The sequence below is a fragment of the Pristiophorus japonicus genome, chromosome 13 (genome assembly GCF_044704955.1).
Source record: "Pristiophorus japonicus isolate sPriJap1 chromosome 13, sPriJap1.hap1, whole genome shotgun sequence".
In the NCBI taxonomy this organism is placed as follows: domain Eukaryota; kingdom Metazoa; phylum Chordata; class Chondrichthyes; family Pristiophoridae; genus Pristiophorus; species Pristiophorus japonicus.
Genome location: NC_091989.1, coordinates 47,873,947 through 47,890,509, shown reverse-complemented (window position 1 = coordinate 47,890,509; position 16,563 = coordinate 47,873,947). Strand labels below are relative to the sequence as shown.

General features: G+C 40.9%; 2 protein-coding genes across 5 annotated transcripts in view; one reads left to right on the top strand and one right to left on the bottom strand.

Annotated features, from left to right (window-relative positions):
* Positions 1-16,563, bottom strand: part of srr (serine racemase) — a 43,453-nt gene that overhangs the window by 6,355 nt on the left and 20,535 nt on the right. The window lies entirely within an intron of this gene.
* Positions 1-16,563, top strand: part of gtse1 (G-2 and S-phase expressed 1) — a 29,865-nt gene that overhangs the window by 6,018 nt on the left and 7,284 nt on the right. For all 4 annotated transcript variants that reach the window (XM_070897413.1, XM_070897415.1, XM_070897412.1 and 1 more), the window contains exons 4-9: positions 1,900-2,518; positions 7,312-7,453; positions 9,595-9,951; positions 10,602-10,674; positions 14,357-14,608; positions 15,207-15,378. In XM_070897413.1, coding sequence (XP_070753514.1) covers positions 1,900-2,518; positions 7,312-7,453; positions 9,595-9,951; positions 10,602-10,674; positions 14,357-14,608; positions 15,207-15,378 — 1,615 coding nt within the window. The remainder of the gene's footprint in view (positions 1-1,899; positions 2,519-7,311; positions 7,454-9,594; positions 9,952-10,601; positions 10,675-14,356; positions 14,609-15,206; positions 15,379-16,563) is intronic.

Sequence of the window (16,563 nt, the reverse complement as noted above, 5' to 3'; positions counted from 1 at the left end):
GAAGAATGAGAGGGGACCTCATAGAAACATTTAAAATTCTGACGGGGTTAGACAGGTTAGATGCAGGAAGAATGTTCCCAATGTTGGGGAAGTCCAGAACCAGAGGTCACAGTCTAAGGATAAGGGGTAAGCCATTTAGGACCGAGATGCGGAGGAACTTCTTCACCCAGAGAGTGGTGAACCTGTGGAATTATCTACCACAGAAAGTTGTTGAGGCCAATTCACTAAATATATTCAAAAAGGAGTTAGATGAGGTCCTTACTACTAGGGGGATCAAGGGGTATGGCGAGAAAGCAGGAATGGGGTACTGAAGTTGAATGTTCAGCCATGAACTCATTGAATGGCGGTGCAGGCTAGAAGGGCCGAATGGCCTACTCCTGCACCTATTTTCTATGTTTCTATGAAAAATCTTTAAAGCCATTTGTCCAGTGCATAGCTTCAGCAAACAAGATGAGGTCTTGTGTTAGCAGAGGGGTAGAATGCAAACCAAAAATAGCTATGTTGCCATATATGGCCCTAGTTAGGCCCCGTCTGGAGTCCTGACATTGGTCATTATGATGTTGCCCTTGAGAGGTAGCAGTATAGGGCAACTAAGATGATACTGAATGTTAGGAATTTCAGTTGATAAAAATGTAAAGGATACTGGACCTTTTAGGAAAGATGAGACTTGGAGATGTAATTTTTATCAAAGTTATGTTGGGGATTGATGGTGTGATCCAAACAAATTGTTCAAGCTGCAAGCAGATACTGGAAATCTGAAATAAAAACAAAGTACTGGCAACGCTCACTTAGCCTGTCAGGCAGTATCTCTGGAGAGAGAAACATCGGGTTAACTGTTTCCAGCAGATTTGAACCTTTCATCAGGTGTGCTGCCTGACCTGCAAATTGTTCAAGCTGACTGATTCAAAAACTTCAGGAATAATTCATGGGTAATTTAGGCAAACTGTTTCTCACAAGGCTATCGGTTTAAGGAATAAGTTATCAGGGTGGCTATAAAAGAGTGTTGTTAAACTTTTTTCAATTAATAGATTTTAGACCACCAGATAATAGTTGTGGAATATGATAAAAAGGAAGAAAAACTAGGTAATGAGGTTGAACTCAATCAAAGGGTAGGCTTTCTGGGGAAATCTGGATCAGATTCTTGGCTGGTATCTAGTGATGCCTGGTGGAAAGTACACGTGTAAATTTGTGCCCTCTCATTATCGACCCTTCTGCCATTGGAAATAGTCTCTTTATTTACTTTCTCTAATTCCTTCATGATTTTAAACAGCCCTCTCAAATCTCAGCTTATCCACCTTTGCTCTAAGGAGGACAACCCCAGCTTCTCTAGTCTAGCCACATAACCGTATTCCCTCATTCCTGGAACAATTCCAGTAAATCTCTTCACCTTCAAGACTTCACTTGCTTTCTAAAGTGTGGTGCCCAGAATTGGACACAGTACCCCAGCTGGGGCCAAACTAGTTTTTTTTAATATATAGGTATAGTATAACTTCCTGGTTTTTGTACTCTATGCCCCTATTTATAAAGACCAGGATTCCATATGCTTTCAAGTCAAATAGCCTGCCCACACTTGCATATATATATATCCAAATCTCAATGTGTTGCTAAGCACAAGTGAAAACTAGAGCTCAGACACTTTGTGGGAAGGAGAGGGGGACTAGAGGATAACTTCCTCAGGCCACGTTCTAGAACTGGTTCAGCAGCTTGATGTTGTCTAGGAGCAGGTTAGCTGCAGTTGATGTACTACCTTGAGAAGCAGAGTTCAGTTTAACTAAAAGTTTAGACTAACAGTATGTTCATGTAATTTAAGGGGAGTTTAATGTTTAAGCTTTAAACTGAAGAAATGATGCATTTATAATAACTTTTCAATCTTAAACTAGTAGTTTTTCTTTCCCCTAGTGGAAAAAGTGATGACGATGAAGAAGTTTTTCTTGGGCCAGTTCGTCATGTGGAAAAATGTGTTGCTGTTGGTATTGACTTAAATTGTGAGGAAGAGAAAAGTTTAAAGTCAACAGAAACTGTGAGTTGGAGTCCTCTGAACACAGACAATTTTGTTGAAGTTTTCAGAGAAGCCAACTTACTAGCACGACAGTATGAAAACCATGTGGAGGGGATTAAGAAAATAGGAAATAAAATTATTCACAATCAACTGGTGGAACAATTTATAGAGGAATCAAAATTAAAATTAACCCGTCTGAAGGGTATTAACAGCCCAGGTTGTTCAAGAAGAGACACCTTTGTAGTTCAAGATAGTTCACTGAAGTTACTTCCACCTGCAATCCAGAAGCGTCTTCAGGTTTGTTCTTCAGACACTCGTCCTGGCTTTCTGTTAAAATCACCTAAGAAAACTGGTGTTCAGATAACCAACTCTTCTATGCAATCCCTACGAAACTTCAGAGCGCCATCGTCATTAGTCAGTAAAGACATGGCTTCTTGTACTGAGAACACAACTTTCAAGGAAGCTCCAGCAGGTGAACCACCAATATGTGCACCACCAAATCTTACGACATCTGAAAAGGTAAGCAGTTTTATTGGGCTTGGTAAAGCAAAGTAATTCAAATCAGAATATTAGAAGTTTTTTGAAGAAGTTAATTAATGTTACCTGTTGCACTTAAGTTGTTTAATGTTAACAATTTGAGTAAGTGTGATGGGCTGGTTAGATGCAAGAGTTTTATTTATGTACTGGTAGATCTTTAGTAGCATAGTTTTATGGCAAGTGCAAGATCTGGAGTGTTTATTGTTTGCTGTGATCCTGCTGCAGCATAAACACAACAGTGGTTTGTCCATGGCTACCATAAGAGCAAACTCTTTAAATCAACTTTAAAGCTTCGTTGAAGATGAAAATACATTTGGCCTTCCCCAAAGCTACCTCTGTTTTTACATTTTTGGGAGGGGTTTTGTTCTACCTCCCAAAATTGGAATTGTAGCATTTACTTGAGGTGCAAGTAGTTTGTTCCTCCTTCCCCCAAAATGAGTTTCCACTGGTGGAGTTGAATTCCGCGTCAAAGTGCCTCAAAAATTGCCCTCTGGCCCAGTACAAACATGAGGCCCCCTTAGTGATGCCAAAAATCCCTAATGACACTGGCTTAGAATTTTTATTTAATTGCTTAAATTGTATAATGTCTTTTTTTTAAAGAAAACTTAAATGTTTATTGTCACCTTTATGCTGCAGTTATTTATAAATCTGCCTGGGTGTTGAGGTGAGGGTTTGCACATAATTACATAGAAACAGGCTGTTTGGCCCAAGCCTCAGTCCATGTTGATGTTTAACCTTCATGCAAGCAGTGTTTGCCTGTTCCTAAATGCCTTTATTCCCTCTTCTTCAATTACCTAGCTAATCTATTAAGTGCTGACAAAGTTACTGTAAGATTCTTCAATCACTAATTCCATAGCAATCAAAACCATCTTTCTTTTCCTTTCTTTTATTTAAAAAAAGTTTCTCCTATTCTGTCCTAAATCTTTTACATTTAATCTCTTATTTTATATCCCCTTGTTCTAGACCCCTCAATCACTGGAAACTATTCCTATATCTACACTGTCCCAACTATTTTTATAACTCTAAACATCTGTCAAATCACCTCAATCTCCTTGGTTCTAATTTAAAGTAGCTCACTTTTTCAAGTTTTTTTTTTTTGTATTTCCTTGTACTAGACAGCAAGCTGGTGAATCTGTGCTGTTGCTTCATCTAGTGTGGAGCTCAAAACAAACTGTACCCCAGTTGTGGTCTTAATAAAGTTTTAAATAGATTCGCCATTCCTATTGTCTGCTCCTGCTTTAGTATCGTCATGGTACACTCCTGGGAATTGTCATGGGAGTGGGATGAAAACTATTCCTGTGATGCATCATATAAATTGTGTATGGGAGCTAGAAATCCTCAGAGCAGCAAATTTCCAATTGAGCACCAAACTGAAGAGTTTGTCACGTGGGAGAACATTTATCCAGACGTTTCTAACACTTGGATGATGTGGAATCGGTATGGGTGGAGCTACGGAATACCAAAGGGCAGAAAATGCTAGTGGGAGTTGTGTACAGGCCACCAAATAGTAGTAGTGAGGTTGGGGACAAGAAATAAGGGAGGTGTGCAATAAAGGTACAGCAGTAATCATGGGCGACTTTAATCTACATATTGATTGGACTAACCTGGTAGCAATGCAGTGGAGGAGGATTTTCTGGAGTGTATTCGGAATGGTTTTCTAGACCAATATGTCGAGGAACCAACTAGAGGGCAGCCCATCCTAGACTGGGTGATGTGTAATGAGAAAGGACTAATTAACAATCTTATTGTGTGAGGCCCCTTGGGGAAGAGTGACCATAATATGGTAGAATTCTTTATTAAGATGGAGAGTGACACAGTTAATTCAGAGACTAGGATCCTGAACTTAAGGAAAGGTAACTTCGATGGTATGAGGCGTGAATTGGCTAGAATAGACTAGCAAAGGATACTTAAAGTGTTGACGGTGGATAAGCAATGGCAAACATTTGAAGATCACATGGATGAACTTCAGCAATTGTACATCCCTGTCTGGAGTAAAAAATAAAACAGGGAAGGTGGCTCAACCATGGCTAACAAGGGAAATTAAGGATAGTGTTAAAGCCAAGGAAGAGGCATATAAATTGGCTAAAAAAAACAACAAACCTGAACTGGGAGAAATTTAGAATTCAACAGAGGAGGACTAAGGGTTTAATTAGGAGGGGGAAAATAGAGTACGAGAGGAAGCTAGCAGTGAACATAAAAACTGACCGCAAAAGCTTCTATAGATATGTGAAGGGAACAAGATTAGTGAAGACAAACGTAGGTCCCTTGCAGTCGGATTCAGGTGAATTTATAATGGGGAACAAAAAAAGGCACACCAACTGAACAAATACTTCAGTTTTGTCTTCACGAAGGAAGATACAAATAACCTTCTGGAGGCACTAGGGGACCGAGGGTCTAGTAAGAAGGAGGGACTGAAGAATATCCTTATTAGGTGGGAAATTGATGGGATTGAAGGCTGATAAATTCCTGGGGCCTGATAGTCTGCATCCCAGAATATTTAAGGAAGTGGCCCTAGAAATAGTGGATGCATTGGTGATCATTTTCCAACAGTCTATTGACTCTGGATCAGTTCTTATGGACTGGAGAGTAGCTAATGTAACACCACTTTTTTTTTTAAAAAGGTGGGAGAGAGAAAGCGGGTAATTATAGACCGGTTAGCCTGACATCAGTAGTGGGGAAAATGTTGGAATCAATCAATCATTAAGGATGAAATAGCAGTGCATTTGGAAAGCAGTGACAGGATTGAACCAAGGCAGCATGGATTTATGAAAAGGAAATCATGCTTGACGAATCTTCTGGAATTTTTTTGAGGATGTAACTAGCAGAGTGGACAAGGGAGAACCAGTGGATGTGGTGTATTTGGACTTTCAAAAGGCTTTTGACAAGGTCCCAGCACAAGAGATTGGTGTGCAAAATCAAAGTGCATGGTATTGGGGGTAATGTACTAACCTGGATAGAGAACTGGTTGGCAGACAGGAAGCAGAGAGTCGGGATAAACAGCTGCTTTTCAGAATGGCAGGCAGTGACTAGTGGAGTGCCGCAGGGCTCAGTGCTGGGACCCCAGCTCTTTACAATATACATTAACGATTTAGATGAAGGAATTGAGTGTAATATCTCCAAGTTTGCAGATGACACTAAACTGGGTGGCAGTGTGAGCTGTGAGGAGGACGCTAAGAGGCTGCAGGGTGACTTGGACAGGTTAGGTGAGTGGGCAAATGCATGGAAGATGCAGTATAATGTGAATTAATGTGAGGTTATCCATTTTGGGGGCAAAAACACAAAGGCAGAATATTATCTGAATGGTGGCAGATTAGGAAAAGGGAAGGTGCAATGAGACCTGGGTGTCATGGTTCATCAGTCACAAAGTACAGCAGGCACTAAAGAAGGCAAATGGTATGTTGGCCTTCATAGCTAGGGGATTTGAGTATAAGAGCAGGGAGATCTTGCTGCAGTTGTACAGGGCCTTAGTGAGGCCTCACCTGGTATATTGTGTTCAGTTTTGTTCTCCTAATCTGAGGAAGGACGTTCTTGCTATTGAGGGCGTGCAGTGAAGGTTCACCAGACTGACTCCAGTGATGGCTGGACTGTCATATGAGGAGACTGGATCAACTGTGCCTTTATTCACTGGAGTTTAGAAGGATGAGAGGGGATCTCATAGAAACGTATAAGATTCTGACGGTACGGGGCTGGACAGGTTAGATGCGGGAAGAATGTTCCCGATGTTTGGGAAGTCCAGAACCAGGGGACATAGTCTTAGGATAAGGGGTAGGCCATTTAGGACTGAGATGAGGAGAAATGGAATTCCCTGCTGCAGAGTGTTGATGCCAGTTTATTGGATATATTCAGGAGGGAGTTAGATATGGCCCTTATGGCTAAGGGAATCAAGAGGTATGGAGAAAAAGCAGGAAAGGGGTACTGAAGGAATGATCAGCCATGATCTTATTGAATGGCGGTGCAGGCTCGAAGGGCCGAATGGCCTACTCCTGCACCTATTTTCTATGTTTCCATGTAAAGATTTTGTAAACAAAACTATAATTTTTAGCTTGCAAATGTTAATGGTGTACACATACCTGCAAGTGAAATCCAAAAAATAGAGATATTCAAGAAATGTGATTTATTTTGTGATCGTTGGTTTCCGATTATTTGGGTGGTCTTGTGGATCAACATTGTTCAGTTAAGTGATTGATTACTTTTTTTTTGAATGGTTCAGATATCATATTAGGACACTTCTTAGCCTAGCAAGTGTGGCTGACACTTTCCTGCACCAAACAGAGGAGCACTAGGTGCAAAATGTTTAATTGTGTTAGTTGTAAATTTATACTGAATAATCCTTTACAGTGCAATTGGTTGGGATGGGGCCAGAGTATGTTCCAAGAATTTTGTTCACTGGACTACTTTCTATCTCTGAGCTGTTAATTCTAGTGTTATGCAAAGTCATTTATATTTTTAAAAATAAAATGCAAATGTGATTTTGGGTTGTTTACTGCCCTTTTATAAATGGCGTGGTAATTGTATGGGTCTGTTGTATCGTCTGCCCCATTCATTCTGCAGGGCAGGTTACAATCTGTTCAAAATTGCTGTTGCAACTTTCCAGCCCCTGCACAGATTTTGTTTTGGGGAAGGGATTTAAAGGTTAGCAGTGTTAAAAATGCACTGCTGCTTTTCCCTCTGGGCAGCATAATGTTTTGGAAGACCAAGCAGAGCAGGAGAACCATTCAACAATCTCTTTTTTTTTAACTGTTACAATCTGAGAAAAAGATTTGGTTTTATTGTAGCTCGGCCTAAGAAAAGTATCTGGGTCTAAAGCTTCGGGGAAGAAGAGCGGTCCTGGTATGGCAGTAAGGACTCCCAATCGTACTTCATTATCTACATCCAGTCTCCATTCTAGTCTTCGTGCTTCCCCATCTGTTGGCAGATGTAAGTTGGATTTTCAATCTTGAAACATTTTGTAACCAGTAACTCAAATGGGTGGAATATATCTTTTTTGTTTTTCATGCCTACCACTTTTAAGTTCATGCTATGCAATCTCTCCCAAATTATGTTGGTTTAAAAATAAATTGATGGGCCTTGTTAATTTTTGACATTACATGATGTAGACACTGGACACTGGAAATTCATCAACCTTGTGCCGGGTTTTTCGGCGGTATTTGGGTGGACAAAGGTGCGGCGGGAAATTCCCTGAAGTCTTGTGCTGGAGGTTTTTTGAAATACTGCTGGCGTGCAAGACTGGAGGGGCGGGGGGCCGGGTGGGGGGAGTGCTTTCACTTGATATTTGGCTTAGCGGTGATCCGTAGATAGGACCCAAAAAAACGGCGGGGAAAAATCTGCGTTGCAGCCCTTGGAACAGCGGTATGAAGACCTGCAAAAAAGGTACGTTAAAGTTTTTATTTTAAATTCTTTTGCAGCGATTCACTAAATGTTTTTAATTGTTTTGAAGGGGGGGGGGGAGGAGGAGAAGAAGAGAATGTTTGTTTGTTTTTTTTTTTCCCCTCCCTAGGCCCAACTTGCAGCAATATCGGCCTCGGAGAAAAGTTGCAGAAAATTTGCGCCGTGAATCCTCGTGCAACGCTGATTTTGTCTTTCTTATATCTCTCCTCCTCTTTACCCCCCACCCCACCTTGCTGGGCGCATTTTTTCCTGAATGTTGGACCTCGAAGTCATAGCGATATTTTTGGCGGGGGGGAAAAAAAATGCTATGACCAAAAAATGAATTTCCAGCCCAATGTGAATATCAGTAAATTGGAGTTATCTTCATAACCCTACAGGGCTCTGTTGTCTGCCCATTGAAAAGTTTTAACACCATTGCAGTAAAATTTGGAGGAAACGCCAAGTCTTGCTATTTGTAGTGATGCACTGCTTCAAATTCACTGAAAAATATGCTCTCTGGCAAAGTTAGTACTATACCCCAGTCCAAAAAAGGGAATCACTGGGGCACTCTTATTTGCCATGGCAATATTTGATCCATCTGTATCCGTGTATAGGCTCCATTTTTGAAGTTGCACGGAAAAATGTTAGATTGACTACATTCAAAGAAATACAATCACAAAGCTCCTTTTATTATCTGACCCTCTTTGACTTAATATGAAACTTTGATTTTCTTATGCACTCCTCCTCGTGATGTGCTCTTCAGAAGAAATTAAATATGCTTCCAGATCAAGGAGGGTGTGTGTAATAATCTATGAATGTTGTAGCATTAATATGGCACTAAACTAAGAGAACATTGTCCCATTGAATTTTACCCAACAGCAAGACTATTTTTATATGAATGCTGAGCTGCATCCAATGAAGTAGACTGCACCTAACTGCCTATTTTTTTTTTGTCCCACTGGCAGTTGTGTGAGCTCTGTTCCAGACTTTAACATATTGCCCTGCACTCAAAATAAGTCCTTTGCCATTCTTGGCTTGTACAATGGAGGTTGCATTCTTGACTTTCATACTCCATGCCTCCTCCCAGAAGTGCTCTGGAACTGGGTAGTGCGCAAAAATGTTGCACATTCTTTTATTTTCCTGAGAAGTGGTGGGTATCTACTTTATGCTTACCCCAAAGTCTAACTCAGTGATGTTAACTGGGGAGTGAGCGCACCCACTTTCAAGCAATATATTTTGGAAAGAGGTTGTTGTGCAAATGAGAAACTACTATACTGAATGGAAAGGTGCAATTTATAATGGGTTAAAGGGCTATTTGTGTAAAAAGACATGTTTTTTTTTATAAAGTGCAATTGAAATCCACTAAACTCTGCCTTTAGTCCCTTTTTTATATAAAGTCTCATTTTGGAGTAATGGAGGGGAGGTGAAATAATGGGCTAAAGTATATGGTGCACTAACTGATGTGTTCAGGGTTGTCATGCTTGAAAAATAATTTATTTTAAAATGTCAGTTAGAATGCAGTGTCAAGTGCTAATGTAAAAGGGAGAGTTAAGCTTTTTTTTAAAAAAAGATTTACTGATAAATTCTGCTTCTGGCACTGCAATATTTGCTTACAGTAATTTCTTACTGTGTAATTCAGAATAACCTGTTTTCTTGCCTTAGTTTTTAAGTACTTTCAATTTTTCTTGCAGCAATGTCCCTGAACATGCCCTTAAACTCATCAAAATTGCAAGCCCCCAAAAATGGCAGCAGAATTGCTGCCCCAAAGAGCAAGTTGTCAAATTCTACTTGTGCAACCAACGTTCCAAACACACAATTAATGAAACCAGCAAATACTTGTAAACTAATCACTCCTGGAAAGGTGAATCAGCAAGGATCCGTGATGCAGACTCAAACCAATAAAGGTTTACAAAGAATTGGCTCAGCAACCAATATGAAGGTTGATAGTAAAATCAAACCAAACAAAGCTGAAAGTGCACTTGGGAGGGATCAGTGCCCAAAGACTAAGCCATCAATTGTTCTCAGCCAAACGTCAAAAAGATCCAGTGGTAAATATAAACACTTATTGTTTGAAATATGCAAATCTTGGTCTTGTCTAATTTTAATACAAGGTTTTCAACAATTTACTATGTCAATTTAGACTAAACTGTATCAAGTACATGAAATGTTTGTCACTTAAGTGAAAATAACTGTTGGATTTTTCCTTGTCTGCAGTGGCAAATAGAAGGTACTTAAGTGGAAAAATGCATATCGTGTAGAGCTGGTGGGGAAAATCATCATCTCCCTCCTAACTGATCTACATCTGCCAAAGCAGGACTTTTTTTTTTGTCTGGTTCTCTAATTACATTTAAATATTGCAGGAAATGTGTTTCTTTCTGGTGGACATACTTGAATTGTCTTGCATATTTTTAGTAGATTACAGTAAGAGCGATGTAATCAAAGCACTATACTAGATCAATACTGTCCAATTCAAGATTACCTTGCCATTGGTGTAAGATCTAAGAGAGGACCTGCTTGCTTTTAAAGATTTTATTTAATATCCTGGCTTTTTTGAGAAAGGAGGAGGGGGATGGTTTGGAACGTGCAGGATGAGGGGAGAGATTTGTGTGTACAATTCTTGTTTACTATTGCAGTATTGCAAACATTTTCAGAAGAGTTATTGGCTTGTCTATTCATTGTTTTATTGATTCTCATTAAGCACCTTCACCTGGAACTACAAGGTCAAAAATAACAGAACCGAAGAAGCTGTTGTCTTGCAGTGCAGTTGAAAGGTAATGATTATATGTGTATGTGTGGTGTGTGTGTGTGTGTGTGATCTATTTACCACACTTCCACCTTTGCTCTTGTCCCCAGAAAAACCTTTAAATTCTCTAATTCCAGTTCCTCCTAGTAATCCCATTTTCACTCCATCAAATCCAAGGGGTACAAACTTCAGTCATTTTAAATCATTCTCAGGATGTGGGAGTCGCTGGCTATGCTGGCACTTATTGCCCATCTCTAGTCACCGTTGAGAAGGTGATGGTGAGTTGCCTTTTTGATCGCTGCATTGCAATCATTTGATGCAACTCAGCGACTTGCTAGGCTAGGCTTCTAAAGGCAAATAAGGATGGTCATTTACTTCCCTAAATGAGATTGTGAACCAGTTGGGGTTTAACAACAATTGATGACTTCATGGCCACGTTTATTGATTCCAGATTTGTTTTATTAAATTGAATTCCACTTTCAAACAGCCATGGTGAGATTTAAACTCCCTTTCTCAGGGTTAATAGAGCAGGCCTCTAGCTTACTAATCCAGTAACCTAACCACAACACTACCTGGACCACATGAAGCGCTGTTAAGACTCGCGCTCTCTGCTGCCAGAACTGCCCACTACTCCAGGTTCTTCCTGGAGACCAAAAATAATCCCTGGCTACATCCTGCCCTACCCTTGAACTTATTTTTCTCTCTCTCCATCTCAATTCTCCATGTGCCCATTCATTTTGTCCATAAGGCCTGACTTCTTCCTGGTCCCTATGATAGCTGACATTGTAAATGATTCCCTGCTACTTTTGATACTTTGAAAAATCACAATCACCATCACCCACCTCCTCAAAACGCCCATCCTTACCCCCTCTGTCCCTGTAAACTTTGTATTGTCGCCCTCCAAGCTTATGGCCATCTTTCTCATCTGTCCAATCAGATTTTTGCCCCGGCCATAGCAACAAAATGGCCCTAACTAAATTCACAAATGACAGTCATTTGTGATTATGACCATGTTGCATTATCCCTCCTTAACCTCTGCAGCATTTTATACAGTCAACTGAACCATTCTTCTCCAACGCCTCTCCTCTGTTGTCCAGCTCCATGGCGCTGCCCTCAAAATTGTAGCCAGAGCCTTTCTGTCCCCCTCACTGTTGCATCTGATGTCCCTAAGGATCTATCCTTGGCGCCCACACCTTATTTATCTGCTGACTGTTGGTGACCTCATCTGAATCCATGGGGTCCAACTTCCACATGTACACTGACAACACTCAGCGCTTTTGACATCTGCGCTACCTTCTCTTGTTAGACTGTTTGTCTGACATTCGGTCCTGGATGAGTGTCGATTTGCTCCCATTAAACCTTGGAAAGATCAAAACCAGCCTCTCTCAAACTCCATACTCTAGCCATGTGTTCATTCTCTTTGGATGCTGTTTGCACTCTTGAACTATCAATTGCATGTCCTCTATCACAAAGGCTGCCTTTCTCCATCTCTGGAACATTTCACGATTTAGCACTTGCCTCTGCTCAACTGCTGCTGAAACCCTTTCTATCCCCCTCTGTCATCTTCATACTCAACTATTTCAATGCTCTCCTAGCCAGTCTGCCATCCTTCACTTTCTGTAAACATCAACAAGTGCAAAACTCTGCCCCTATTCTATTCCATACCCAAGTGCTGTGCACCCATCACCCCTGTCTTTGCTGACCTACATTGGTTCCTGGACTGCCAGTGCCCCATTTTTTTAAGTCTTCATTCTTTTTAACATTGCTTTATCCGGTGCTACCACCCAATATCGCCCGTAAGCTGCACTGCTTCCTGCACGGCTTGCTTCCCCCAATCTACGGCCCATTCGGATTTTTGCACGGGCACGGTATCTACAATATAAGAACATAAGAATTAGGAACAGGAGTAGGCCATCCAGCCCCTCGAGCCTGTTCCGCCATTCAACAAGATCATGGCTGATCCGGCCGTGGACTCAGCTCCACTTACCCGCCCGCTCCCCATAACCCTTAATTCCCTTATTGGTTAAAAATCTATCTATCTGTAACTTGAATACATTCAATGAGCTAGCCTCAACTGCTTCCTTGGGCAGAGAATTCCACAGATTCACAACCCTCTGGGAGAAGAAATTCCTTCTCAACTCTGTTTTAAATTGGCTCCCCCGTATTTTGAGGCTGTGCCCCCTAGTTCTAGTCTCCCCGACCAGTGGAAACAACCTCTCTGCCTCTATCTTGTCTATCCCTTTCATTATTTTAAATGTTTCTATAAGATCATCCCTCATCCTTCTGAACTCCAACGAGTAAAGACCCAGTCTACTCAATCTATCATCATATGGTAACCCCCTCATCTCCGGAATCAGCCTAGTGAATCGTCTCTGTACCCCCTCCAAAGCTAGTATATCCTTCCTTAAGTAAGGTGACCAAAACTGCACGCAGTACTCCAGGTGCGGCCTCACCAATACCCTATACAGTTGCAGAAGGACCTCCCTGCTTTTGTACTCCATCCCTCTCGCAATGAAGGCCAACATTCCATTCGCCTTCCTGATTATCTGCTGCACCTGCAAACTAATTTTTGGGGATTCATGCTTTATGTTTTTGCAGGTAGACTCTAAAAGAGTTTCATGCACAAGGACCCCCAGGTCCCTCTGCACCGCAGCATGTTGTAATTTCTCCCCATTCAAATAATATTCCCTTTTTCTTTTTTTTTCCCCAAGGTGGATGATCTCACACTTTCCGACATTGTATTCCATCTGCCAAGCCATAGCCCATTCGCTTAACCTATCTAAATCCCTTTGCAGCCTCTCTGTGTCCTCTACACAACCCGCTTTCCCACTAATCTTTGTGTCATCTGCAAATTTTGTTACACTACACTCTGTCCCCTCTTCCAGGTCATCTATGTATATTGTAAACAGTTGTGGTCCCAGTACCGATCCCTGTGGCACACCACTAACCACCGATTTCCAACCCGAAAAGGACTCGCTTATCCCGGCTCTCTGCTTTCTGTTAGCCAGCCAATTCTCTATCCATGCTAATACATTTCCACTGACCCCGCGTATCTTTATCTTCTGCAGTAACCTTTTGTGTGGCACCTTATCGAATGCCTTTTGAAAATCTAAATACACCACATCCATCGGTCCACCTCTATCCACCATGCTCGTTATATCCTCTAGTTAAACATGATTTCCCCTTCATGAATCCATGCTGCGTCTGCTTGATTGCACTATTCCTATCTAGATGTCCATCTAGTGAGTGACCTGAAGGGGAGCATTGCCACCGCCCTTCTCTTTCTCACGCTACCCCGCCCCCTCCCCCCAAAAACCAATGGTCCATTGAGTAGATTCTGGCTTCTGCATTCTGTCCCTCCCTCCCTCCCCCTCCCCTTTTGCCCCACAGTTGTTGGCTGTGCGTTCAGCTGCCTAGGGCCCACGCTCTGGAACATTTCACTAAACCTCGCCACCTCCATCTCATCCTTTTAAGACCCCTTAAACCCAACCACTGACCATCCTTTGGTCAGCTCAATGTCTCCTTATTTGGGGAAGGAATGTGGTCACCATTAAGTGGCTGGTTCTCTAGGTTCTAATGTCTTGGAGTGAGGTTGTAGAAATGTTTTCCTTGTTTCAAATTAAGTTGTCTTCCAAATACTGGATTCAATGTTTTTCTTGTGTCCTTTTTTGTTTATAGTTTGCTAATTTCATATTAAATATTTTCATCAGTGGTCTCGTGGCTAGCACTCCAAACAAACCACCTGTTCAAGGAATGCTGCAAACACCCAACGTTCCAAACAGACCAGTTTCGGTAACGCCTAGCACAAGGCGTTTATCTGCTTTACCCACTCCATTAAATCATCGCATGTCGGGTGTTCCAGCATTCACTCCCCGAACACAACCAAGACTTGGGTCGTCATCTCAGCAAACTACAGCTAATCGAAACCGTAGAATGTCAGTCAGTGGAGCTATTCTGGCAAGGTGAGGAGAGATTAAGTTTGAGCGGTTTTTAAAATCCTCCAGCAAGCTTTGGCTACTTTTTTTTTGCTAATTAGAAGATAATTGTCTTTTTTTAAAGATATTTGTGTATCTTAATTAGGACATTCAAGTGAATCTTATTCAATACGGAATGCATCAGGCTCTTGTGGGAACTACTGTTCAAAGGCATTTATAAAAATAAAAAACTGGGTATTGAAGGGCTCTATTCATTTTCTTTCTACCTCCTCTCCCATTCACAAACTGAGTGCAGTTATACTGCCATAAATATTTTTCCAGATATACTGGTAGCCAGTTCTGCCATTTTGCAATGAGTTTTAAATATATGAAAATGTGGTGCTTTTGAAGTGTTAACCATGAATAACTGGAGACGGTCTTAATTTTGCTCAGCAATACAATTATTTCTTTGAATTCAACACAAACACACAGTAAGTCTCCACTAGCTTTGGATGTTTGTAGCTACGCAACTAATGAGCGTACTAGCAGCATGTCATTGAGATGTTGCTTGTGGGGGGGGGGGGAGATTTAATGTTTACAATTTTAGACATTTTACAGCCTGTTGCCATTAACTTGTTTGTTTTAGCCGTAAACGGAAACTGTCAGGGAAGCCACAGATTCTTTGCTCATCTAATTCCTCTGACGAGGAAATATCTCCACCTCTGGTTCCTTGCTTTCTGGATTTCTCTCCTGATAAACCACAGACCACATGCCAAGAGACAGCCAAAGAGCTGAAATCCAAGACTCCAATCAAGGAGGTATGAATGTACTATAGATCAAGGGATGTTAATATTGCAATAATAAAGCTACTTCAATATAAAGATGCTTTTTTAACTGGTAGCCCTATGAGTATAATTGTTTTAAACACGTGTGTTGTATCTCTTCATTCTCTTCCTATTCTTTCCCCTCCTAGCAAATATGACTTGCAGAATTCTATATTTCTTTAACAGAAAATTCTTGTCTGTTTTCTGCTGGGTCTCACCTTTTGGGAAGTGGGAGCAACATCAGTATTTGTGTTCAAATTATGCATGATTACTTATTTCTGCTGTTTGTCTATTTTTCAAATTCTCCCTCTAATTTAGTGGCATTCTCCAAGACAAATTTCAAAAGGCACAATTTTGTTGTGTTCAAGGCAAGCAATATCAACTTGGATGAAACATTCTAAAGCCTTGTAGGAACCTTGTTTCACCTAAAAAGGATATCCATCAGCTCCATGAAATCTTTTTGATTTTTAAAAATTAATTCTCAGGATGTGGCTGCCTTTAGCAAACTAACATATTTATTGCTCATTCCTAGTTGCCTTGAAAAGCTGGTGGGTAGCCGCCTTGAACTGTAGTACTGTAGTTGTTTTGCATAGAATTTACAGCACAAACTGGTCGTTTGGCCCAACTAGTCCATTCCTGTGTGTGTGCTCCATACAAATGAGTGGCTTGCTAGGCCATTTCAGACAGCAGTCAACCATGTTCGTGTGGGACTGGGTAAGGCCGGCAGGGTTCCTTCCCTAAAGGACATTAGTAAACCAGTTGGTGATTTATGGTAATCAACCACTTCATGGTGACCTTTTTACTAATATTATCTTTTTTATTTTCAATTCTCTGAATTACTGGATCAGTAACATGCTCACTACACGATCGTTCCCACTGGCTAATGCGTTCCCTCTTCTGAATTTACTTTGACACTTAACTAGTACATTTGCCATCTACTGAATAAGTAGGCTTATAAGCCTATCTTTGGGAAGAGAATGGTGTTCAGCATAGATAACTGCTTACAATTAATTCTTCAAATTAGCAACCAAACTGAAAACTTTCTGTTTAAGTGTTCTATTTTCAGAATTATCTCTTCCTGGCAATGTATGTCTCCTAGATTTTAGAAAGTTGGCTTAATTTTAAAATTTTGAATGTCTGTCTGAGTTGTATGTTCTCTTAGTCAGCTAATAAAATTGT